The sequence below is a fragment of the Labeo rohita genome, chromosome 14, assembly GCF_022985175.1.
Source record: "Labeo rohita strain BAU-BD-2019 chromosome 14, IGBB_LRoh.1.0, whole genome shotgun sequence".
NCBI classification, from domain to species: Eukaryota; Metazoa; Chordata; class Actinopteri; order Cypriniformes; family Cyprinidae; genus Labeo; species Labeo rohita.
The window spans coordinates 20,648,346-20,673,693 of record NC_066882.1 but is presented as its reverse complement, the minus strand read 5'-3'; the positions used below and the strand labels follow the sequence as shown (position 1 = coordinate 20,673,693).

Sequence of the window (25,348 nt, the reverse complement as noted above, 5' to 3'; positions counted from 1 at the left end):
ACCACTGATGGCAGATGGACTATTTTGACGATGTCTTTCATACTTTTTTGGGTCTTGACAGTGGTATTTACCTGGCAGTCAATGGGAGAGTCACAAGCCTCCCGGTTTTCATCCAAAATATCTTAAATTGTGTTTAAAGGACAAACGAAGCTTTTACGGATTTGGAACGACATGGGGGTAAGTGATTCATGACAAAATTTCCATTTTTGGATGTGTCAGAATACACAGTGCATCGCAGTTTACTGCGTATGGGGCTGCATAGCCGCAGACCAGTCAGAGTGCCTATTCTGACCCCTCTTCCATCGCTGAGAACGGCAACAGTGGGCATCTGAGCCTCAGAACTGGACCACGGAGCAATGAAAGAAGGTGGCCTGGTCTGATGAATCACGTTTTCTTTTACATCACGTGGATGGCCGGGTGCGTGCGTGTTGCTTACCTGGGGATGCATGTGGATCCATGTAGATGCTACTTTGATACGTACCACCTTCCTAAGCATTGTTGCAGACCATGTACACCCTTTCATGGAAACGGTATTCCCTGGTGGCTGTGGCCCCTTTTTAGCAAGATAATGCGACATGTCACAAAGCAAAAATGGTTCAGGAATGGTTTGAGGAGCACAGCAACGAGTTTGAGGAGTTGACTCCGCCTCCAAATTCCCCACATCTCAATCCAATCAAGCATCTGTGGGATGTGCTGAACAGACAAGTCTGATCCATGGAGGCCCCACCTCGCAATTCACAGGACTTAAAGGATCTGCTACTAACATCTTGGTGCCAGATACCACAGCACACCTCCAGCGTTTAGTGGAGTCCATGCCTCAATGGGTCAGGGCTGTTTTGGCAGGAAAATGGGAACCAACACAATATTAGGAAGGTGGTTATAATGTTATGCCTCATTGCATCTCATTGTAACTCTTGGGTTTAATATATTCAGTATATCAGGCAAATATGTTTGCCTCTAATTTAGGCAATAATGCCATGTCATATAGTGGGCTTTAAAAATCAAACATGGTGATGAAAGAACACATTTTGTAGCTCTGTGCATTGCTAAAAACTAAATTTTTTTTTAAAGAATTTGTAACTTCATTAGATGAACAAAAGTTTCACTTTTTTTAGCTGCTATACTGTAAAAAAATGTGGTGTTTTAGCAATTTTCACCTAGAATTTTCAAGTAAATTTCACAAAAAGATAAAAAATAAATAAAAAAATAATAATAATAAAATAATAAAATAAAATAAATACCACACAACAAAAGAAGACAGGTGTGTGTATACAGTGTACCAATAGAATTATTTCTCAATTATTGAATATTTATTAATACAGTATGCTCTAATTGGGAATACATCTTTAATGACTAGCAGGTTTGACCTGTTTTAATACATCCAGTCCTGGTAGCTTAGATGATTTCACTAAATTTGCACCCAGCAATTAACCTGCTAACTGAAACCCAAAGCACATCTGTTCCACTCATCACGCTCACGGGGTAAATATATCGGCCACACTTTCTGAAATCACGCTTGGTCAGGAAAGCGCATGCAGAGTCGCATCCGACAGCTGCAAGGACGAATCGAGGTGAGGCCGAGCAAACGGAGGCTTAATCGTTCAATCATACCGTACCGTACCACTAAAAAGCATTGCACCGCATCCTATACACGTAATCTTCCATGCATGTCCCATTTGTATGCGACAAGACCTTTGCATCCCAAGGCAATGTGCTTTAAATAAGATCATCCCCCAGCGCTGGGATTGCAGAAGCATATAACGGGAATATGTAGCAGGACACCTGCCCACGACAGGCACAGTCGTTAAAAATTGATCGCTCAGAACATGGGACGCTTCAGATGGGAGCTCTCCATGTGATTCAGTGAGTGCCTTTATCAGCGGCAGCTGCAGTTCCCCTCACAGACACTCACACTGCCTCTCTGAGCACGAGAAACAAGGACGTCCTTCTTTTGCCTGGAAACCAGAGATGTTAGGAACGAGCAGTTAAAGCCTCGCTCTATCATTACTGCTCAACTTTCATTTCTGAGGAGTTAATCAGCTTCTCGAGATATTTGAAATCGCCGTGCAGGTAATTATGACCTTTATGTGTGTGAGTGTGTGTGGAACGAGAGCGTTTGGCTTTTGCTCTATGTGGGATGGAGCGGGAGCTGTCCGCCAGCAATGGTGCTGAAATCAGCCTCAATGAACGAGGAAGTGATTTTGTTTTCGCCACGTATCAGGAACGAGAGTAAATACTAAAACGGGTAGTTTTAACGCATTTATTTGCGTAAGAAGGCACAAGGATCACAGTAGCGTACGAGATTCACTCGGACTTTATCAGTCAGCGTTTCGGTGCATTCGGACTATAAGCGTGTGGGTTTGATTCGGTGGATGAGGGAAAGTTTACACACAGATTAAGGGATCCAGTCATGCGTTGTATTGTAAAATCCCTTATTCTAAGATTTACATTCTTAAACTCGATCATCATAATACGCCTTTTCTCAAATGTTATTACATATTCAGGTTGCAATGTAATGTTGCCATTCCCCACGAGAAGAACAAACGCTCCCTGCAGATTTACTTCAAATGTACACGATGTATACTTGTCCCAGAGCTTGTTATTAACGCTATTTTTCCTAGTGAAGGTTAAGTTACCTGCAAGCACCGATAAGCCACTAACAGTACTCCGTGGTAATTTTACAACTCTGCACTTTGTGTGAACTGTATGCGAGGTATATTGACCTTTACTGTCCTTCATATGCCGCATCTTGTGAACTGATCGACTGGATAGTATTGCGTATACCATGCAATCGTTATTATTACAGTCTTTATTAATGTTTAATCACATAACCTAAAATGCCTCCATCCGTGACACCTATAATAAACGGTTTTGATACCGTCAAACACATTATTTATTATTTATTATTTTAAGGGTCAAATCAGGTAGAAATCGCTCCTTAGGGGAAAATAAAATGCTCACATGCACTTTTTTTAAAACAGTGACAGCTGTTTATACAAACTATGTTTTTGCTATTAAGTAATTGTCTGTTTCACATTGTAGATCTGGCGACAAAGGACTACTTGAAAAGCTGAACCTGAATGTAATATTTGCTTGAAGAAGGCAGGAATTAAAAGCCATCATCATGAATTTTGTTATGAAGCAAGCGTTGGGAGGTAAGTTTCAGATTGTCCCGTTTCTTCAAACATGACACACACAGAAGTCTCAGAGCAGAAACTATACACTCATGCAGTAAGATTGCATAGCAATACAATCATGTTCAATCTTCTTATATATTGCCTTGTATGTCATGCATTGCTCTTTATTTGCATGCACATGGAAGTAAACCAAGTGTTGTTGTTTTTTGCTTTGGAGTAGTGTTTTCCTTTCTGTCTTAGTCTTGCATCTTTAAAGTCAAACAATGAGATTTAAGATAACCGTACAATTGTGAGTGGATAGAACCACACTATGGTGATGGATTAGAAAGCACTTGATCTTTTGGGGTGGTATTTGGTCACAGATAGAGGTCGTGAGTCTTTGTGCATTTCAAAATCTGCCGCAGTTCCCTGTTGTTTTAATGACAAAAGGGTTTGTTTTTGAGTTGGAAACAATTCAGATGTTTTTCTCTATTAACGATAACTTTTTTAATGATCCTTTTGTTCATTATTATTATTTCCGTTTTAATTATTTTTGCAAGACATATTTTATATCCATGCAAGCCAGAATTACTGACTATTTACAATGTGCTCTGCCGAGCCTAATCGAAAAAATAATAATTCCATAAATATTGGCATTAAAAGTCCAAACAGAACTGCATCATAATGTGGTTCATTAATCTCCTTTGCATCCATAATGAGGATTTTATCCATCTCACTCTGTGCGGACTTCCGCTCGTCAAAGCACTTAGCCCCATCAAGACTGAGATTGACAGTCCAGTCCCGGGGGGATATCACGAGAGCAGGACTGCGGCGGTTGATTAGCAGGGATGTGCTATAAAAAGGTGGCGTACGACCTGTTTCATTAACCAGCTGCCGGGTAAAGCAGCCCATGAGGGTCCTGCCCTAGTCCACTTGCTCCATCGATAAAGAAAATGAGTGAAATCCACTGAGCTGTACGGAAAGGGATTTCACCCTTGAGAAGAGAGAGTGGTCCCAACTTTCCTTTCTCGTCCTCTCATGTCCTTTTTTAAGAGTAGCAGTGCGTGTCTAAGATAAATTGATCCTTGCTTAAGATGTTTTGGGGTTATTATGTTTTTAAAGATTTCAAGTCGTTTATAACTAGATTTGCATGTCCTGCAGGAATTACCAGAGCTTGCAAGGCAGCAAGAGAATAAGTTTTAGGTAAGCTTAGTTTCAGGCTTCGGTTCTGCGCAAATGATGATGACTCTCATGGCACATCTTGTTTTCAGTTGGCTGCACACAAGAATCGTCTATAAATGGTTAAAGTGTCCATATTATGCAAGTTGATAAATTTATTTTTGGGGGATGCTAGAATACATTTACATGTTTTAAAATTCAAAAACATTTTGTTTTCCATTTTATATACCCTTTGCCTGAAACACTGTGCCTTTAAAACCCATCTTTCTAAAAAGCCCAGACTGTTTTGATTGGTCGGCTGGCCCACTCTTTTGTGATTGGTGAGTCACTTAAAGCATATTCTTGAAATGTAACGCCCCTTACCATATTTGGGTTTCAGCTCCGAAAGGCTTTACTAGAAGCTGTAAACACTGTACACATCATAATTGATGAATTTTACAATACTGAATCAATACTGAACTGACCTGAGCTGAGTCATGACATTATTATATATAGCTGAATTGAGCTTGTTTCATGACTGATTAATTTTATAGTTATTGCACTGAACTGAATCAACACCGAAGTGAATTGAGCTGAATAATGACACTGTTGTCTTTTTAAAGCTGCTTTACAGCAGCTTTTGAATTCCTTTCATATTTCATGAAGTTTGCTTGACTGATTCTGTTATTTTCCTGTTTATGACTGTAAAGGTGCTTTGAAATATTTTGTATTGTATAAAGTGCAATATAAATAAGGCAGCGGCTATTTGCACTAAGTGCAAATTGCAATATATTCTGTTTACACAATGTAAATACAGCAGTATTTTCTAGCAATAATATTAATTAGGTGCTATTTATACTTTCAGATATCTGCACCTCAGTATTGTAGTACATTATTAAACAGTATGTAATAATAATGTATTGAGTGTAAATGATCATTTTTATTAAAATTACTAAATGGATGCTGCCTTGGGACAATAAAGCCCTCCTTACACCTACCCCTAACCCTAACCAAAAAAATGTGTGAGGCACTTTATTGTACACTTTTTGATTATTTCCTCAATTTTATTGAAAATAAATGCCTTTATGATCTGATATGTGATCTGAAAAAGGCTGATTCGAACTCGGGTTGACTGCATAAAAAGTTACCGCTATGCGCTTTACCGCCTACACCACTGGAACCATTGTTCTGCAGGCGTCTTTATGTGACTAGCCCAACCATACATTCGTGGGTGGAGTTAGTGTAAATAGCCTCTGCCAACAAGACATGCTATTTGCGCTTAGTGTAAATAGACACTCCATATACAGTAAATAATGGTGAATTCACTTAGCTTACACAGTATCATATATATATGGTAACTTTGGTGTCAATATTGGAAGTCTTTCTGATCTCATGACAAAAACGTACCTGTGGGAACTTTTTCACAAGACGTGAAATACTTACCAAAGGAATCAACACTAGTTGTTAAAACATCAATCACTTGTAATAATTTTTGTACACAGTTATGAGTACGGGTCCATATGTTTCACCTTTTGGACATAACAAGCTTGCTCGGTAGCTTACCCGGCACGGAATTAGACTTAGCATGTGGAATCCTTGAGTACGAATCCCATAAAAAACATAACTCACGATAAAAGCTGAATGATGAGAGATCGAAAAACAAGCTAAAACATCATAATTGCAATTGCGTTTTACATCACGTTCACTTTTGTTTGTACTATCGGGTAGGTTTAGGTGTAGTGCAGATGGTACGTTATTTTAAAATGTCACAGAGCATTAGCGTTATAGCGCCACTTAACGAACATTTCAAGTCAGAACTGCGGTGACATATAAAAAAACGAAAGCCACATAAAATATTCCATATATACGTTAATCTATTCTGGGAAAAAAAAAAAAAAAAAACGCTCTTTTAGCACCACTCAGTGGACATTTCACATCGAATATGTCACAAAACGTACATGGCGGTACATATTTCGCGTCTTGCGAAAAAGTTCCCACAGTTATGTTTTCATCATGAGATCAGGTTGTTAGAAGTCTATTCAATTTCTTTGCCCACCCTATGAAAAAAAAAAAAGCTGGGTGGGGCTAAAGCAGCCAGTAGGCGGGAAGTAAGCAAATGTATTACATGTGTGTGATGTGATGTAGCTAAGTCACTGAAAAATGGCAGGACTACAAGAGATGAGAGATGTCAATTCCCTTTAGTGTCAACTTTTGTGCAGATGCACAAACAGCTATATTAGACACTGAAGGAAAGGTACAATCAAGAAAGCATTAAAATATATGCAAAGAAGACCAGGCCAATCATACTTCAGTATGCAAATTGATGCAGGAAAGAAAACCAATCCCCTGATACCAAATAAATGGAAGAGCTCGTATGTATTCGCTCTAAAGCTTTTATTGCATCATTCAGATGCATCCATAAATGCATTACTATATTGGCCCATTTCAAAACTGCTGCTGTGGGCTTTTTTTTGTATGCTTGCAGTCTACACCGTTGATTGATCCTGTAAATCATGGAACAGGCAATCTCCATTTGCCAGCGGCCGTTTTGACAGGCCCCCACACACGGTTCTGACCGACATTAGATAATAAAGCTCAGGCTGAAGCGAAATAATGGGCCTGTCTGGCTCAGTAAGAGATTTAGAGGCAGCGGGTCAGCATGTGGCGAGAGAGTTCGGCACTAAAGCTCACGGATGTAAGACTAATCACGGTTATGTGAGAGAAATCTCTTGGGCATCCCTGCAGCATCAGCCAGAATGCAACCCGAATGGGAGGCCACCCCTATGCACACTAGCACTCTCACACTTACTCATCTCACTTTCTTGCTGAATTTCACACACATTTGCTCTGTTTTATTCTATTTCACGTCTTTTGCTCAGTGCTGCACTTCAGCTTGCTTGGTTGGGGTTTAAAAGACATTAAATATTTAGTGATATCGATTGACTGCACTGACACTATTGGATGAGAACAAAACTTAAACTGAACTGAGCTAAATAATTACACTATTGTCTTCTGTAGAGCTGCTTATAGCTGAAAATAAGGTAAATTTGCAACACTGGATGGAAATGTAGCTGTTGATTCTGTTATTTTTCTGTTTGTTACTGTTAAGCTGTATTGTATAAAGTGCTATATAAATAAAGGTGACTTGAAGTGACATGCACATACATTTTTGCAGCATTTCCCTGCTATAACCCTGATATTTTGACCACTTCCTCCTTTTCTCCCTTTCTTTGCATCCCTCTGGCTAAAGCAGTTCGGCGGAGTGGAAAGAAAGTCTTGCGTCGACTTGGTCAGCGTTGTTAATAAGCTCGACATGCCTGACTGTACTTTAATTTTTAAGTTTGTTTTCACAGAGTTTCAATGTGCTCTCAGGCCTCACTGTATATCTAATTTTCTTTGTTAATTGGGATGCTCACATGTGTGGTAAATTAACACCTGTTGTCATTAATATGCAGAAGCTGTTCAGCTGAATCCAATTTTAACAACTGCATTGAGGCGTTCGGACCTGACTCAGACCACCTTCACACTAGCGTCAATGCTCTTGCACTTCCTGTGGGGTTTTGGCAGGCCACTCTGACAAAGGGTCATACATTAGCGTGGGTCACAGAAATGCTTAATCTAATCAAATGCCCCTAATCAAAAGCACAACGCAAATTTAAGTCAACTGAAATTAACTAAATTGAGTTCTACTGAATTGATGCCTTTGTAAAACGGCACAGTAATTCCACACCATGGCTGTCACAGGGGTTAATTTGATTCACCTTAATAACAGAACAAATTAATCATTTGAAAAACAAGCTATTACTTATGTCACATTTTGCCATTGTAAGCTTCTGTCCTGTGTTGGAGCATTGGACAGAGCATTTTATTTGACAAAAAAAATCATAAATTTTTTTATTATTAAAGAAAACCACAAAATATGTAGATACTTTTCAAAGTACCACAGTAAAAACGTGCATCAGTGATTCTGAAATTTGTCTATCTATATTCCTGTGCATTGAAAATCAAAGCCTGTGACGTCAGGACGCCCAGCTATGGCGCAGCACCTATTGATTTATGTGTTGACCTATAAACGACTGATCGCTTACGTTCAGCCGGGGTGATTTTTAATCATGTAATGCGACGAACGGTAAATGCAATGTGCTGAAATCAATACGCCAGCTGAGATAGGGCCAGGTGCTGATTCCTCCGCAGCAGGGTAATAGGTTAAATGCTAGATCTGGCATTTCGGCTGAAATCAGATGAACATTAAATTGATTATAGGGCTTTTAGGAGCTCTTAGAGCCAAACTCATGGACTAATCTGACAGTCATCAAATTTTAATTGTAATGTGAGCCTCTAAGGTGAGTGAAGGGAGGGAAATCTGGTAGAGAAGGGGCAATAAAATCTAGGATGACCAATGAACTCTATTTACAAAGCATGCTCAAAGGGGTGTTTTGCTTTATTTAGCTAATTTCTGAGGATGATTTTGCCCTCAAAGTAACATGGGTCTTCAAATAGGGGTCAGCAGAAAATGTGAGATGAGAAATGATAACATTTATTGGCTTTTTTCATACTGTTTTTAAAAAGCTGGTATAAAATCATTTTTTCGCATTTACAGGTCACATGGCGTATGTAAAAATTCATATGATCATTCTTCAATGTATTATAACCTCCAAGAAACACTTAATATGTGGCCGCTTTTAAGTATAAGGGGCTTTCCCTGCCATTAATACCTAGACAATTTACACGGCAGACGTCTGCGGCGCATTATGGCTCTTGACACAGCCACCGGCGCTGATCGCTGCCACTCTAGTCAGTGCTTGTGTTTATACCAGTCACGCCATACATGTTTCAGAAGCGGTTCCGTGCGCTGCTTCTATAAAGATACAACATACGCCTCTGATTAAATATAGCCAAAATCTATTGCCATGACTTATCGCAAGAGCTAAAGATTATGTTTTAGTCACATAACATCGGTTAATGGAAATGCCACCAGCCAAAAGTTTTGTGCATAATGGAAATGCACCTAGTGTCTCTTCAAAATATTGGATGAAAAAAAAATTGTAGTACAAAAATAAAACAATGCCTCGACTGTTCTCGACTAAAGATTTTTCTGGTTGACTAGTAGTCGTTCATTTTAAGCTTTAGTCGACTATTAGTCTCATGTTTATTAATAAACCATATAAATCATAATAATGAGCCTTTTATTGCCTACATACTGTAACCTAATAAACACTTAAATATACACACATTTGAGTTTCGAAGTTTCAAGTTCACAGAGACCAAGACGGCAGAAAGCAGATCCTGTTTGCTTTCATTATTTTACAAAAGCTCAACGTTTCGTTGTTATTCTGAGATTCAAAAGATGTATTACTTTTATCTGTATGACCAAAAATGAAGGAGTATTTTAAGAGCAAGTGACCACATCAGCACCTCCATCTGTCATGCAGTTAGGGTGTTACTGTTCTGTTCATCTTCCACTTGTGTAGCGCACATTTTTCTAGGCTAACATTAGATTGAGCGGCCATGTGAAGTTACTACTATATACATCTTTTCAAAATATAACATTAAAAAGTGTATGAATTTCTTGTTTTTCTAAAGAAACATTTCCCAACAGCCACACCAGCAAAGTTACAGCGGGAGTCTGCATCTTTCTCGCCTCAACTCGCCTCCTAATCGAGTTTTAACAGACCCCCTAAAGTGTGCAGTGAGTTTTGTGGACAGTAATTGAGAATCAATGGGAAAAAGTCAAGTGAGAGGAGGTAGTGCCTCCATCGCGATATGATTGGATATGACTGGCTATGACCGGCTGTGATTGGTTCATGTGATAAATCCCGGCTCTTGTGTTTGTTCACATTCGCAAATCAGTCTGAATGAACAATATAATGGAAATGCAAGGGTATTATCATATTTGGGGGCCGTTGGCATTACATTTTTTCTGAAAACCACTGTTCTACAGCTTTGTAAACCTACACACACATCCACAGACTTTCCTTTCTTTATGCACACCTTCACACCTGTTTTAATGGCTCTCTGGGACAGGATGCAATATGTTTTCCTGTCCCTCCTAAGAAACAGTAATGCTGTGAATCGTGTCTGACCTTAAACCTCTGAACGGAACACAGCACTCTCTCTGTTTCTTTCTCTCTCTCACTATCTCAGTCCATCTCTCTTTCAGGTCAGGATTTGACCACATGGTAGGACACATGGGCAGGTTCTCTGGCTGTAGGTTTCTGGCTCGGAGCTGCAGGGACTACAAGTGTGCAATGGCCCTTTCAGTTCCACACAGAGAAAACACCTGCCATCATGATACATACACACACACATATACATACCCACAATGCACCAATGCATGTATCAAGTTGACATGGTGATCCATTCATGTGCAAATGATGCCATGTGGACACCTTGTCAACACATCAATTCACAATCAATGTCCTTTAATTGCCAAGTCCCATGCAGTGACACATTTGCACACACACTCGTGTAAGCACACATACACACACAGACACAGCACAGATGGGCTCTGTCCCCAGAATGACCGGGGGTTAGATATCTGGTCAAGCTGTAGCCATTCATGTGTGTTATAAATGGATGAGTCATGACTTTGGACCAGCCGATGGTCCTACACGGTGCCATGGGGCTCTATAAGGTCTTTGCCAGTTTGACACGGCAAGCACACTTTACAGGCGAAAAATGGAAGTGAAATGATCTTCATTAGTAAGCAATTCAAAAACACAAAATCATTTAGGAACAAAACAAATGAGATCGTCACTGAGTCATTCATTCAATCAATTGTTGGAGAAACGCTGACTCATTTAATAACAAAACAGGTGACAGTCTTTATGAGTGAATCACTGAATCATTTCAGTTAAATGATTTGACATTTTAAAACATATTTACCTTTTAAAAACAAAATCTACATATTTCTGCAAAATTTGAATGCCCATATTTTCTAAAACTCCATACATTCCAGCTACTAACAGTGAAAGGTGTAACGCATTACAAGTAACACAAGTTACATCATCAGATTACTTTTTTCCAGTTTTTTTCAGATGAATAATGCCAATAGTTTTCCCATTTATTGACTGACAGTTCTCCTGTTTGCATTCAGTATGTTAAATAACACAAATATCCTTCATGTATTTAATCCCGTTTTATAAACCATTGTTTTTGCTGCTGAACTGATCCAATTCAACCATACTAATAAACAAAAATAACTTTAGATAAACTTTTTTTTTTTTTTGAATTGCGGAAGAGTGTTGAACTCTCTTCTCTCGCAAAAAATGTTAACAAATGCAACATTACCTGGGTGTGTTTCCCAAAAGCAAGTATGGTCGCAAGTTCCGTCGTTACAAACAGAGTTCAGCAGAACTTACGACAGTAGTTTTATCATGACAACTCTCTGAAGGTCTTAGCATGGTAATGGATATGACAGTGTCAATGTATTTGGTTTTGGCGGAGTAGATCTGCTACATTGCTGTATTGCTTCTGCTGTCAGTTATTGTTGTTTGTAGATTATTGCTGCTTCCGCTGCTGCAAAGCAGGTACAGGAACTTGCTACTGCCAGTACATACGCCGATACGGTATTTAAGATATGCTACTGCTGCACGAAATAGCATTTAAAATGACCTGTAGCAGATCTATACAGGTGGAGCTGGGAAGGTGGAGGGTTTCAGAGGAACTTGAAATGCAAAGACTCGAGACTTACTTGTGACTTGCAAAACAATGACTTGGTCCCACCTCTGGTTGTATCTACACCATTCACTGGGCAAAAAGCACCTTGCAACATATAAATTATATAAAAGCACAATCTTAATTCAAAGAAGTTTTAGTATTACCTTCATCTCAAAATATAAGAGAATTATACATGCAGTGCTCATCAGTGTGATCAGTGAGCTCTCACTTTGTTCTGTGCAGTTATTGATTCAGGCAGGTTTCAGTAGATCATTAGAAAGGTCTGGTTAATCAGTAATCATTATCACCGTCATAAACTACTTACATGCCCTGAACATGCTTCATCTCATCCTAACCATCAGCATAGCACATAGCATCAGAATGAAATGAATATTTTATAAGAACCCATGTAAAAATTAGGCAATGCTCTCTTCCCGGTGCACACACATGGTCATTACTGCCTCGCCTGATATAAAAAAGTTAAAATAAGGAAAAAAGTGATTTAGTGCCTACTGATGTGGCTCGACATTGTCCAAATGGCCCCATTAAAACCTGTTTGACATTTCATTTCTTTGATTCATTACAGGCAACTCTCAAAGCTCTCTCTTCAACTGTTTCTTTCCTCATGCAGTCGGCCTAATATTAATCCAGTGTCATGATACCATTGTGAGGTTAATCTTAGCCATAAAACAGCCAAGCCCAGGGAACAATTATCATACTCCGTATCCCAGAGCTCCTTGGCGAAGATTATTATATGTCTGCCGGCATGACGAAAACTTTAAAACGTCCTTGTTTTAAGTCTTTTTTTAGCTACAAGGCGTCTGACCTAAATTAGAAATACTCAAGTATCAAAGTAGATCCAGACACAATAAACTCAAGATGTCCCTTGTGAATTGAACAGACACTAAATAAAATCTCAAAGTAATAAGTGAAAGTTAATTCCTAACACCCATAACGTTGCGTGCAAATTACATAAAGGAACCTCGGCAAGCAAAAAATAGGTTGCCGACGTCAGCTGTTAGATAACCTTGACGTGTCACGCTCTGGCGGTTGGGTCTCCGAGCTGCTATCCGGTATCCCTGCGAGAGAACTCCATCGCTCGCTGGCACAGGGCAGAGGTCTTTTGGCAGATACGCCGCTTGCCCTTGACCGCTGTCCAAAATGGCGGTTGCGGCCCAGCACGGAACTCTGGCAACCTTTCTGTCCCTAGCAGAGTTAATCCTGCAGCAGGCCTGGAAAGGTTGTGAGCCATTCCCTTTATGTGACTGCGGTCACAGACACTACTTTCTGTCGACTTTTTCTCTAGAGCTCATCAGTTATGACCCACAGGCTGGTGTGGAGGTCTATTAAGCAGTCTGGTGCTTTTGTGATGAACTACTAGACCATTTGTCATTGTGCGCGTATTTGATACAAAGTGTATGTGTGAACGGCGGTGGACGTTTGGTCTGGGCTGACAATATCACCAGGTTATGTGATCACACTCTTTATTGGAATGTCTATTTCAGCCTCATTACCATAGAGATGGAGTCAGTCTTTTTATCAGCAATACAGAAACATGCCAGAGTGAATGTTCATTAATGTGAATTTGTTGGTTGAGCCTTTTGTATTTGAAATCTCTCTTTCTCTCTCTCTCTATGATCTAGTTGCTTTTGGTTCTTTTTGGGTCCTCTTTATTCGAGCTGATACGGCATCAATACAGTGCACAATTTTAAATAAATACAGTGTCATATTTGCCTTTAAGATTAATATCAGTCAGGTCAGATTGAAGGAGTCTTATTCCAATTCTTGTGAAAGTTGTAATAAATTTTCTATGCCTTGAGTGGCTGAACAGAAAAGGGCTGAAAAGAACAAAGGCGAGTATCTACGGTACGTTTTGATCATTGCTAGCTATTTTTGGCTTCATGTTTGCTGGCAGATGAAGTCCAAGCAACTTCAAAAACAACATCTTGTCTCTAAAAAGCAACAGTAATCCCAAAGACTATCTATATTTACACTGGCCAAAATAAATAAATTTAAAACTCCTAAAAATCCTTATTAAAAATACACCTTACAGATGACTTTCATGAATTCTGTGCCACAAACCAAACTTTTATTAGGATTAATGAAATTTACTGATAATTTACTCACCCCCATATATCCAAGATGTTCTTGTCTTTCTTTCTTCAGTCGTACAGAAATTAAGGTTTTTGAGGGAAACATTCCAGGATTTTTCTCCATATAGTGGACTTAAGTGGGGATCAACGGTTTGAAGGTCTAAATTTTAGTTTCAGTGCAGCTTCAAAAAGCTCTACACGATCCCAGCCAAGGATTTTATCTAGTGAAACAATTGGTCATTTTCCAAAAAAAAAATCTATATACTTAACCCAAATGCTCAGTCCCACATTAATCACATTTAAAAGGTCATGCAGAAGTACCGACCCAGTGTTTACAAAGCGAACGTGCAAAGACAGTCAAACGTCCTATAAGAAAAAGGTAAAATAACAAATTAGGATGATTTTGGAGTTGGAGGAGAAAATGAGATGGCGTTTTTGGTCCTACCCTACCTTTTGTGGACCGAAGTACACAGACGAAGAACTAACCAAGTGTGATTTTTCCAAGATGATTACGTAATGCATGAAGATGTAGACGCTAAGGGTGTAACGATGCATGTATTCATACCGAAAATTTTCAGTACGGGTCTTTCGGTTTGGTACGCATGTGTACCGAACAATTACACCATTTTTTCTTTCAGGAAATTCAAACAATAAATGCAGTTTTTACAGTCTTTGATGTGGCATGACAGATCGCTGTATAAACGCCTCGGAGTGCTTCTGGGACGGTTCAGAAACGTGCTGGTATAAACACAAGCATTGACTAGAGTGGCCACGGTCAGCTCCGGTGGCTGTGTCAGAGCTGTATTGCGTTGCAGACTTGTGTAAATGGGGTCCGTTCAAATGGCAACGCAGAGCGCGAGTGAACATGATCATTTCTTCTTCTGTACTATCTAGTTTTAATGTGAATAAACATGTATGAACATTTCATGACATCAACAAAAGACGTCAACAAAACAGTATAGAAATAAAACGACATATAGCATTTCATTTACCTCAGGCAAGTCATCAGTGTCCACAGCTCGTTAGTTCACTAGCGAAATTAAGTGTAGAGAAGAGTATTTCATGAAATATTACACTAAATACTAGTTATATTTTACTTTACCTGTTAGTCTTAATTATTTAATGTATGTTTAAATGAATCTGTTAAGAAACATGTTATGACAGCCGCTGTGTAACTGAATATATTGTAACAAATAGAATTTTTATAATATATGTTAATTTAAACTACATTATGTGAAATTTACATGCTTGCATTCATTTTTGTTTTAAAGTTAAGTGTTATATTTAAAAATAAAATTTAAGTTTTAGTTAAGTTGTTAACTGTAACCTTATAATGTAAAAGGGCTCTCTAAGAGTTTAAAGCATAAGCTGAGATAGATTTTTTTCACTAAGGAAAAAATTAATTATAACTAAATATATTTAAAGAAAGAGCAACTTGTTCAGTAAACCACTGTTTAATAAAAAAAAGTTTAGTTTTCCCCCTGCTGTACCGAAATCTTGTCGAACCATGACGTTAAAACTGAGGTACGTACTGAACCGTCATATTTGTGTACTGTTACATGCGCATTGCAGAGCTAGTGCAGGACGAGCATTTGTGCTTAAAAAGTGTATACATTTTTTTTATTTTAGAAAATTACTTATCGTTTCGCTAGATAAAGCCCTTATTCATCAGCTGGGATTGTGTAGAGCTCTTTGAAGCTGCAATGAACCTGCAATTTATACCTTCAACCTGCTGATCCCCATTGAAGACCACTGTATGGAGAAAATCCTGGAATATTTTCCTCAAAAACATTTCTTTTTGACTGAAGAAAGAAGGACATGAACATCTTGGATGACCTGGGGGTGAGCAAATTATCAGGTAATTTTCATTCAGAAGTGGGCCGATCTTTTAAATGCTAAAATAATGATTGTTATCAAACATGTTTCCCAAATACTTCTACATTCTCTTAACTGAGCCAGAAGCTGACATGTCAGAAACATGTTTTGACAGCGCCACAGAGCTTAAGTGTTTACACACTTCAGGTAGTCAACCTACGAATGGTTTATTTATAGTTGTCACTGCACATGAATCTAAGAAAAAGACGCTTTGACATCAGAATAATTACACACTTCGGCTTTATGGTCAACTAGAGTATATAAAAATGTCACCAGCACATACAGAAGCAAAAGCGTGATACTGTCAGTGGTTTCAGACAGAGCTGGATCCCAGCATTACCTCAGCTTCCACTAATGCAGAGAGCAGGCTACGTCATTTACCATCTGTCATGGGGAAATTCCTTCCCCCTCTTGTGAAAGTTGTAATAAATTTGCTTTGCCTTAAGTGGCTAAAAGGAGAAGGGCTGAATAGAACAAAGGCGAGTGTCTACAGTACGTGTTGATCACTGCTAGCTATTTTTGGCTTCATGTTTGCTGGCAGATGTTCAAACAATCTTGTTCAAAAAATCTTGTCCATGAAATACTAAAGCAGCTGAAAGATGTTTTTATGTTTACATGGCAAAAACAGAAACAAAACAAAACAAAAAAAAAACACAAAAAATATATATTTTTTACATTCGTGATCCAAATCTATGAATCCCAAAGCATATAGAGAAAATAAAAATGTTCTATTCAGCATCTCTCACCACTTCCTCACCTGGTGTTACACACCCACTAAAATCTATTCCAGGAGAGAGAAAGAGAGCGGCCTTGCTTTTAACAAATGATGTATATGAAATTGTGCAGCATACGCAGTCACTGTGGTCCTGTGACACTGGTGGAGAGTTATGGCCCACATTGACGCCATTGCAAAACCATTCATCACCGTGAGCTTTGCGCTGTGAGCAGCCTTAGGAATATAAAAAGGGAGTCCGTGGCCTCCAAACGGGGTTATGTTCACAATAACACCACGGCTGCAAAAGGTTGCATACTTCTCAAAGCATGTGCTTTTAACATATTTTAAAGCTTTCAATAAGCCACATGGAGTTATACATCAAACATTTCCATTTGGTGATAGGTCAAGAACTATTAAAGAGAATTATGTGATTTTTAAAATTCACTTTGCTAGAAAAAAGCAGCTTTTGTGAAGGAGTTTTTTTTTTCTCCATTCGAGTTGAAGGTCTCAGAACAAATCTTGTGTTTCGGTATGCCTTCAGAATGGCACCCACATGGTGAAGGTAGGCGTCAGAGAAAAAGGGAATAGTGGGCGTCTGGAGAGGCCTCTGCTGACCCACCAACACTTTACAGAGTCCCTGCAGAGCTCCGCCAGAAAGCACCACCTCCATCTAAACAAATGCATGCAGCCAGTACTGAAAGCCAGGGAGAGCAAAAGCTGCCAAACACACTTCTTCACTTACAGTTGACTTTTGCTTAATGCCTGTCTTCTGAAAGCTGCAATGATTTATAGCCTTACTTTTATTATTATAGCACAGTGTCCTACCTCAGATTTTATAAAAAATGATCCAAACTACTTCCAGACCAAAAACCTCATTTTAGACTCATTTTGGCATTCGGTCTTGTTGCATGTGATGTTCATCTGGAAATTTAAAGCAGAGAGCTACTGTAGTTTTGAAGTGTAAGCTAATGGGTTAAAATCTGATACTGTAACTGTAAGGCTACAGGTTAAAACTCACGAGGTTTGAGCTGTGAGCCATCAGCATTGTGCCCTTGCACAAGGAGACTGTGCCTGTAATAAGCGTACTGTATGTTGCTCTGGATAAAAGCTTCAGCAAAATGACAAATTAGTAACTAAGATAGGAAAACACACATGAATCCCCAGTTGTGGCTACAGCTGGTGTTTTGATGAGGCTGCAGGTTTGCTCAAATTCATGGGCTTGCCAATTCTGTTTTACTAATAGGAATAATAAATCTAAACACACCGGCCTTATTAGATCTTTAGATTTACCTCATGCAACAGCTGCACAGACAGCACTTCATATAGGAACAGAGTGTTAAAGGGATAGTCCACTAAAAAAAATTTAAATTCTGTTATCATTTAGTCACCGTAATATCATTCCAAATCTGTATGACTTTTTTTTTTTCTTCTATGGAACGTTAAAGAAGATATATTGAAATTGTATTATTTTTTCCTATACAGTGAAACTCGGTGGGGTCAAGTGTTGTTTGGACCCTGAAGTTAAAAATATATTGTGTCCTTTTGGAAAAGGTTACGATGAATAAATGATGAAAGAATTTTCATTTTGGATGAACTGTCACTTTAAGTGCAGTGCTGGGAAATGGTGTGACTCATACAAATGAGTCAGTGAATTATTTTATTAAACTGATTTGTTAAAATAAATTGGACTTCTCAGTGCTTTATATAAATGAGAAAATGGACATTTTAAGCTACTGTTTTGTCACACTACACCAGTATTTGCACAAAGTAGCCTGTTACTGGAAAAACGCATATATATAATGTATGAGGACTGTAGAGAGCATATCAGTAAGAAAGCATAGCCAAACCCCAAACATTGTAGGCAATTTATTCATTAATAAAAGTAAGTCACTTAAATGTACACAACTGAATAGCAATTCATTTCAAATTTAAAAAAACAACCTTTTTAAGGCCCTATGAAATGTGTTTTTCCCCCCTCCTCAAATTCAGTTTTATTTTAACCAAATTCTGTTTTTTCCATAAATTTTCTGCATTCCATTTTAATGGATTCTTTACATTTTCTCTGATTATCTGATTTTATAAAAAATGTAATTTATTATTATTATTATTATTTTTCCAGAAATACTGTGTTGTGCACATACATTTTTCTGGTAAATAAATTCTGGTAAATAATTTTATTTTATTATAATTGAATAACTATAATTACACCTACATTAAGTAATATATTTCTGACACAGTTTCTTCAAGTTAAAACAAACTTTTATTTTGATGGATTGCTGTGAAGACCTAAGTTTGTACAGTATATGATATGGCGATATAGTTTTTTTTTTTTAAAGAAACAGTAAAATGCTCATGACTCTCAAAGCAGTTGTAGAGACGATGTTCATGTGTTCATACTCATGTATTGAGGCAACAGTGGCTGACAATACCGGAAACGTTGCATGTGTTTCAGTATGTGTGTAGTAAACAAAACTGTGCTGCGTGCTTAATATTCACAGATGCTAGTCTGTGACTTAAATTTGTCAAATTCTGTAACATTACACAGTTACACAGTAAATTCCATTTTTATGACTGGATTCCATGATTCCGTCTGTGTTTTCTGCATCGCGGAAATTATAAGGCATATAGCACAAAAGTTGTATGAATTGCTTGTTTGATACCTTTAAAGTGCTCTTCATTCATGTAACTTTATTTTATTTATTTCATATAATTGAATGGAAAACAGTTAAATGTTTATCCTTCTGTTGTCATACAGGTTTTAAACACATGAGAGTGAGTAAAAAATAATAGACTTTTAATTTTGGATAAACATTAAATGGACTCATCTGAGAAAAAAAAAAAAAAAAGATGCCAGAGCTTGGTGAGTCACTTTAAAGTGATTGTATTCTTTGACAAGCTGAATTAAAGACAGCACATTTCACCATTGATCAGAGATGCCTCTAAAATGTCAGCCCATTCTGCATGACAAACAGACAAGCCTGCTTCCAGGAAAAAGAAAAGGAGGGTTCAGAGGGCAAACGAAAGAGAGAGAATCAATCTTATGTCTACACTTCCTTCAATGCCTATATCATTTTAACAGCTAAAAATATCACCTCCAGAGGGTCAACCCAGAATACGCAGTCCTGGCTTAGATCAACTTGATTTTGGGACTGTAGTTTGTGCTTTGGAGAAGAAAGGCTAGCTTTTGGAAATGCTGAGCTCATCTGGATGGCTGGCAGACAGGTGGACTTCTGGGACTGCTGGAGTGCAGACATCAAAGGGCGGCATTGTCCTTGAAACAACAGCTAGTGATATCAGTCTCATCCATACACTCCAATACACAAACACATCTGTCTACAGGCCAAACGCACTGGACCAAACCAACCTGTCCTGGGAAAAGAAGATAACATGGGAGAGTCCACATTCAACATCTAATTTAAACCTGGAAAAAAAAACAAAGTTTTGAAAATGCTTAAGCGTATTTGACGGACATGGTTTGTCTTCCATTAGATTATCATATGAGTAAGACAGAAGGGGCAGACGGAGACAGACAGAGGCATAGACAGATAGCGTGACTCCCATAAAATAATAATGGGAGCAAAATCAATTGCAATCAACCAATTCTGCAGGTGAACAATTCCAGAGTCATGCATGGCTACACATGGAAAGGTCAGAGACGTGAATGGAATTGCACACCAATATTCTAGCACACTTCAACAATGAACGTCATTTACGATAAAGAAAGTGCACAGCAGAGTACTCCATGAAAGAAAACATCAGTAGAGGTCTGAGCACCAGTGTCATTTGCTGTTATTGTAAGTCAGAGCAGACAGTGGACGAGCAAAGCTAATGTTGGAATGTAATTAGCAATCCATTTGTGGCTAATGCACAGAGATAGCAGTGTAATAGCTCAAAATGGGGGCCGACATAGAGACCATCAGCTTCGTAATAACAGACAATTCAAAGGGGAGGTTAAAAGTGCCTCCGTTCCTTTACATTAAGAGGTCAGAAGGCACTGGGCTTGATTTTTCTCTGATGGTCTAGTTAGAAAATAACGCAACTTTTGCCACACTTGCTAATGGTGGGTAAATCAAGAAAATTCAGATTCAAGAAATTGCATATGCATATATTTCCATTAGATAGTAAATACAGCCTCAAGAGAAAGTAGAGACACTGAACACATTTTAAACAGCAGTGTTTACACTGAAAAACAAAACCCACCACTAAAGTATCCCAAAGTATTCCCTTAATACTATTACACATAATCTTAGATATCAATTTTAATTTGTCTAAATATACCAATATTTTCTGGAGAATGTGATAGCGCTGTAAGATTTCTGAAGAAAGACATTTTTCTTGTTTTCCTTTGTGAGCTGTCATTATGTTTGTGCAGCATTTGTAATGATTTATGTCACTATTACACCTCTGCCAGGCATGATTAATTATTTAAACTATGTTTTGGCTAATTTTTAACATGAAGACAAATCACCAAGTTGAATCAACATGTCAGAATCTACGAGCGATGAGACAAGGTGGTGGTTCTGGAATTGCATTCAAAAACGTTCACGGTTTTTATAGTACAGAGGATGTTCCGTTACAGGACGTGATGTCACCATGGGCCATGTTCCAAGTTGAGTTGGTATCATGCTGAGCTTTGTTAATGAGGGGGAAACCAAAATGATATGCTAGGCTTCAGGGGTGAGACAGGGACAATGGCGGTACATGCTTAAAGCGGTTAATTACTAATGATTTCGATTAGGGAAGAAGGATGCTGGAATGCAATCAGGGTGAAGCTGATTAATTAGAATCTGTTCATTACAAAATAAGATCTTAAAATAGATTATTTAACCAGGAATGGAGGCGCAAACCCAAAATCAAAGCTACATGCTTGTAGTTCCCACAGTGCCACAGTCTCTCATAACTCAAAATTTCCCCATATTTTTAACTCTTCTTCAAACTGCAAAAAAGACTTATAATTAGTATTTTTTGACTGGTTTTCCAGTAAAAATATCTAAAAATACTTCAGGCTAGACACATTTAATTGAGAAGGAACACAGGAATACTTAAGAAATTAACACTTGTTTTCCATGAGTATAAGGTGTACTGCCAGATGTTCACACTTCAAACAAGTGAAAAAATCATCAGCCAGTGCAGTAAGACAAAATACATTTTTATTAAAGAAACTGTAGTGCCACCATTTTCCTATAATGCATTGTAGTTGGGTGAGCTCTGACCAGGTTTGAATGCTTGAAAGACTAGTTTGTGAAACTGGTTTGAGGATGTGTTATTTGTAATGGTTCGAAGTTGTGTGTGGTTGCCACTGTTGTACTGTACAGCACCATATGTAGCACTGGATTGCCAGATCTTCTTATGCTATATATAATTAATAAAGATTTGTTTTCAGTACACTGTAAAAAAACAATATGTTGAGTCAACTTAAAATAATTTGTAACCTGGCTGCCTTAAAATTTTAAGTTCAGTCAACTCCAAAAAAGTTTATTCAACTTGAAATGTTAAATTATACTAAGTGACAACTTAGATATTTGAGTTGAATCAACTTAAAATTTTAAGGCAGCTGGGTTACTTACCCATCTGTTAAGTTTAGCAAACACAAATATCTAAGTTGTTACTTAGTACAACTTAACATTTCAAGTGGACTAAACTTATTTTAGTTGACTGAACTTAAAATTTTAAGGCAGCAGGGTAACAAATTATTTTAAGCTGACTCAACAAATTGTGTTTTTTATTTTTTACAGTGTAGTTTCTTGCAAAACAATATGCTAAGCAATGATGACAAAATGCTTTTACCATAGTGCATGGTTAAAAAAAAAAACAAACAAAAAAAAAACATTTTGATGTTTGCATTACATAACCATGTTTTTTGGTGTAGTAAACATGCTCGGTAGCACACCTGGTGCAGTACTGCTCTTGCTATGTAGAGCACCCACACTGTAAAAAACTAAAAAACACAAAAAAAAAGTTTAGTCAACTTGAAATGTTGTACTAAGTAACAACTTAGATATTTGTGTTTGCTAAACTTAACAGATGGGTAAGTAACCCAGCTGCCTTAAAATTTTAAGTTGATTCAGCTCAAATAAAGTTGTTACTTAGTATAATTTAACATTTCAAGTTGAATAAACTGTTTTTGAGTTGACTGAACTTAAAATTTTAAGGCAGCCAGGTTACAAATTATTTTAAGTTGACTCAACAAATTGTTTTTTACAGATGCAAATCTTAATAAAAGAGCTCAAAGACTTTAAGAAGCAAGCTAAAATGGCATGATTGCTTCAGCAAATTTGTTTTTGTCTCACGTTTGCTTTTATACTATTGATAAGACTTACAATTAAGTGGTATATATTTTCAGATGCAATAGAGCATTAACATTCTAATGCCACTCACCTGACATTTCATTTTTGAACTACGTTAAGCATACACAACAACCAACATCATAAAACTGCCAGATTTACAATAATATTTTTCAGATATAATTGAACACACTTTTAAATCCACACATTGGAAATTTCACCTTGAAAATGGTCACAAAACTATCTAAAAATGTCTAAAAATACTTAAAATGACACACATTTACTTGAGAAGCAACACTGCATGAGATATTAACATTTGTTTTCCATGAGTATAATGTTAACTGGCAGATGTTCACACTTCAAACAAGTGGAAAAAATGAGTCAGTGCAGTAAGACAAAATACATTTTTTATTAAAGATATTGTAGTGCCACCAATTTCCCATAATACATTGTAGCTGGGTGAGCTCTGGCCAGGTTTTGGTCCAAATGTTTGAAAGACTGAAATTTTGTGAAACTGGTTTGATGGTGTGTTCTTAGTAATGGTTCAGAATTGTGTGTGGTTACCATTGTTGGACTGTACAGCACCATATGTACCACTGGGTTGCCAGATCTTCTTATGCTATATATATGATTAATAAAGATTTATTTTCAGTAGTTCCTTGCAAAATACTATGCTGTGCAATGATGTCAATATGCTTTTATCATAGTGCATGGTAAAAAAAAATACAGTTTGATGTTTCCATCACAAAACCAGCTTTTCTGGCGTAGTAAAAATTGCTCTTGCTATGAAAAGCAGCCAGATGCAAATCTTGATAAAAGATCTCAAAGACTTTAAGAAGCAAGCTAAAATGGCATGACTGCTTCAGCAAACTTGCTTTTGTGTCACGTTTGCTTTTACACTATTGATAAGATTTACATAAATTGGTATACATTTTCAGACGCAACAGAGCATTACCATTTTAACGCCACTCACTTGACATTTTATTTTTGAACTGCGCAATATATACACAGCAGCAACCAACATCATAAAACATTGCCAGATTCACAATAATGTTTCAGATAGAACTGAACATACTTTCAATGCCACATGTTGGAAATTTCACCTTGAAAATGATTGCAAATCTAAAAATATCTAAAAATAGTTGAAACTAGACACATTTACTTGAGAAGCACACTGTATACTTTATTAACACTTGTTTTCCATGAGTATAATGTGTACTGGCAGATGTTCACACTTCAGACAAGTGAAAAAAAATCAGCCAGTGCAGTAAGTCAATCTACATTTTTGTTAAAGATACTGTAGTGCCACCGGTTTCCCATAATGCATTGTAGCTAGGTGAGCTCTGACCACGTTTGGGTCCAAACGCTTGAAAGACTGAAACTTTGTGAAATTGGTTTGAGAATGTGTTTAAAAAAAAAAAAAATACATTTTGACATTTGCATCACATAACCAGCTTTTCTGGCTTAGTAAACTTGCTCAGTAGCACACCTGGTGCAGTATTGCTCTTGCTATGCAAATCTTGATAAAAGAGCTCAAAGATTTTGAAGCGGAAGCTAAAATGGCATGATGGTCACAAAACGATCTAAAAATATCTCTAAATACTTTAAACTACACACATTTACTTGAGAAGCAACACTGAAAAATATTAACACTTGTTTTCCATGAGTATAATGTGTACTGGCAGATGCATTGAGGCTGGGTGAGCCCTGACCAGGTTTGGGTCCAAATGCTTGCGAAGAATAAAATTTTGTGAAACTGGTTCAAAGTTGTGTTCTTAGTAATGGTTCAGAATTGTGTGTGGTTAACATTGTTGCCCTATACAACACCAGATGTAGCACTGGGTTGCCAGATACATACATTTTAGGATCTTCTTATGCTATATAAATAAAGATTTATTTTCAAATGTTCCTTGCAAAATACTATGCTATGCTGTGATTGTAAAAATGATTTTACCAGTGCATGGATTGTAAACTAATACATATTTATGTATACATCACATAACCAGCTCAATATGTACATCTTCTCTGGCATAGTAAACTTGCTCAGTAGCTCACCTGGTACAGTACTGCTCTTGCTATGTGGCGCGCTTGGATACAATTTTTGATAAAACAGCTTAAACACTTTAATAATCGAAGATAAAACGTAATAATTGCTTCATCAAATTCATGGTCTTACAGGGTTGGAACGACATGAGGATGGATATTTAATGACAGAATTTTGATTTTGGTGAACCATCCCTTTAATCCAGTATATCTTATTTGAACATAATTATAAGATACTAAAAAATACAGAATTAATATACTGATTTTAGGTGTCTGGAATTTTTCTGAAATGAGCAAAAATGTAATGCCAGGAGAATAAATAACTGTTGGATATTTCAGCTCTACCACTGAAACTAAGCACAAGATTTGAACATTTTGGTGACTAAAAAGCGCATAAATATTTAA

At 37.5% G+C, this 25,348-nt stretch overlaps 1 protein-coding gene across 1 annotated transcript in view; it reads left to right on the top strand.

Annotated features, from left to right (window-relative positions):
* Positions 1–1,747: 1,747 nt before the first annotated feature.
* Positions 1,748–25,348, top strand: part of LOC127176605 (complexin-1) — a 55,052-nt gene continuing 31,451 nt past the window's right edge. Inside the window, exons 1-2 of the mRNA XM_051128368.1 lie at positions 1,748–2,070; positions 3,043–3,155. Of these exons, the coding sequence (XP_050984325.1) occupies positions 3,125–3,155 (31 nt within the window). The 5' untranslated portion in view covers positions 1,748–2,070; positions 3,043–3,124. The remainder of the gene's footprint in view (positions 2,071–3,042; positions 3,156–25,348) is intronic.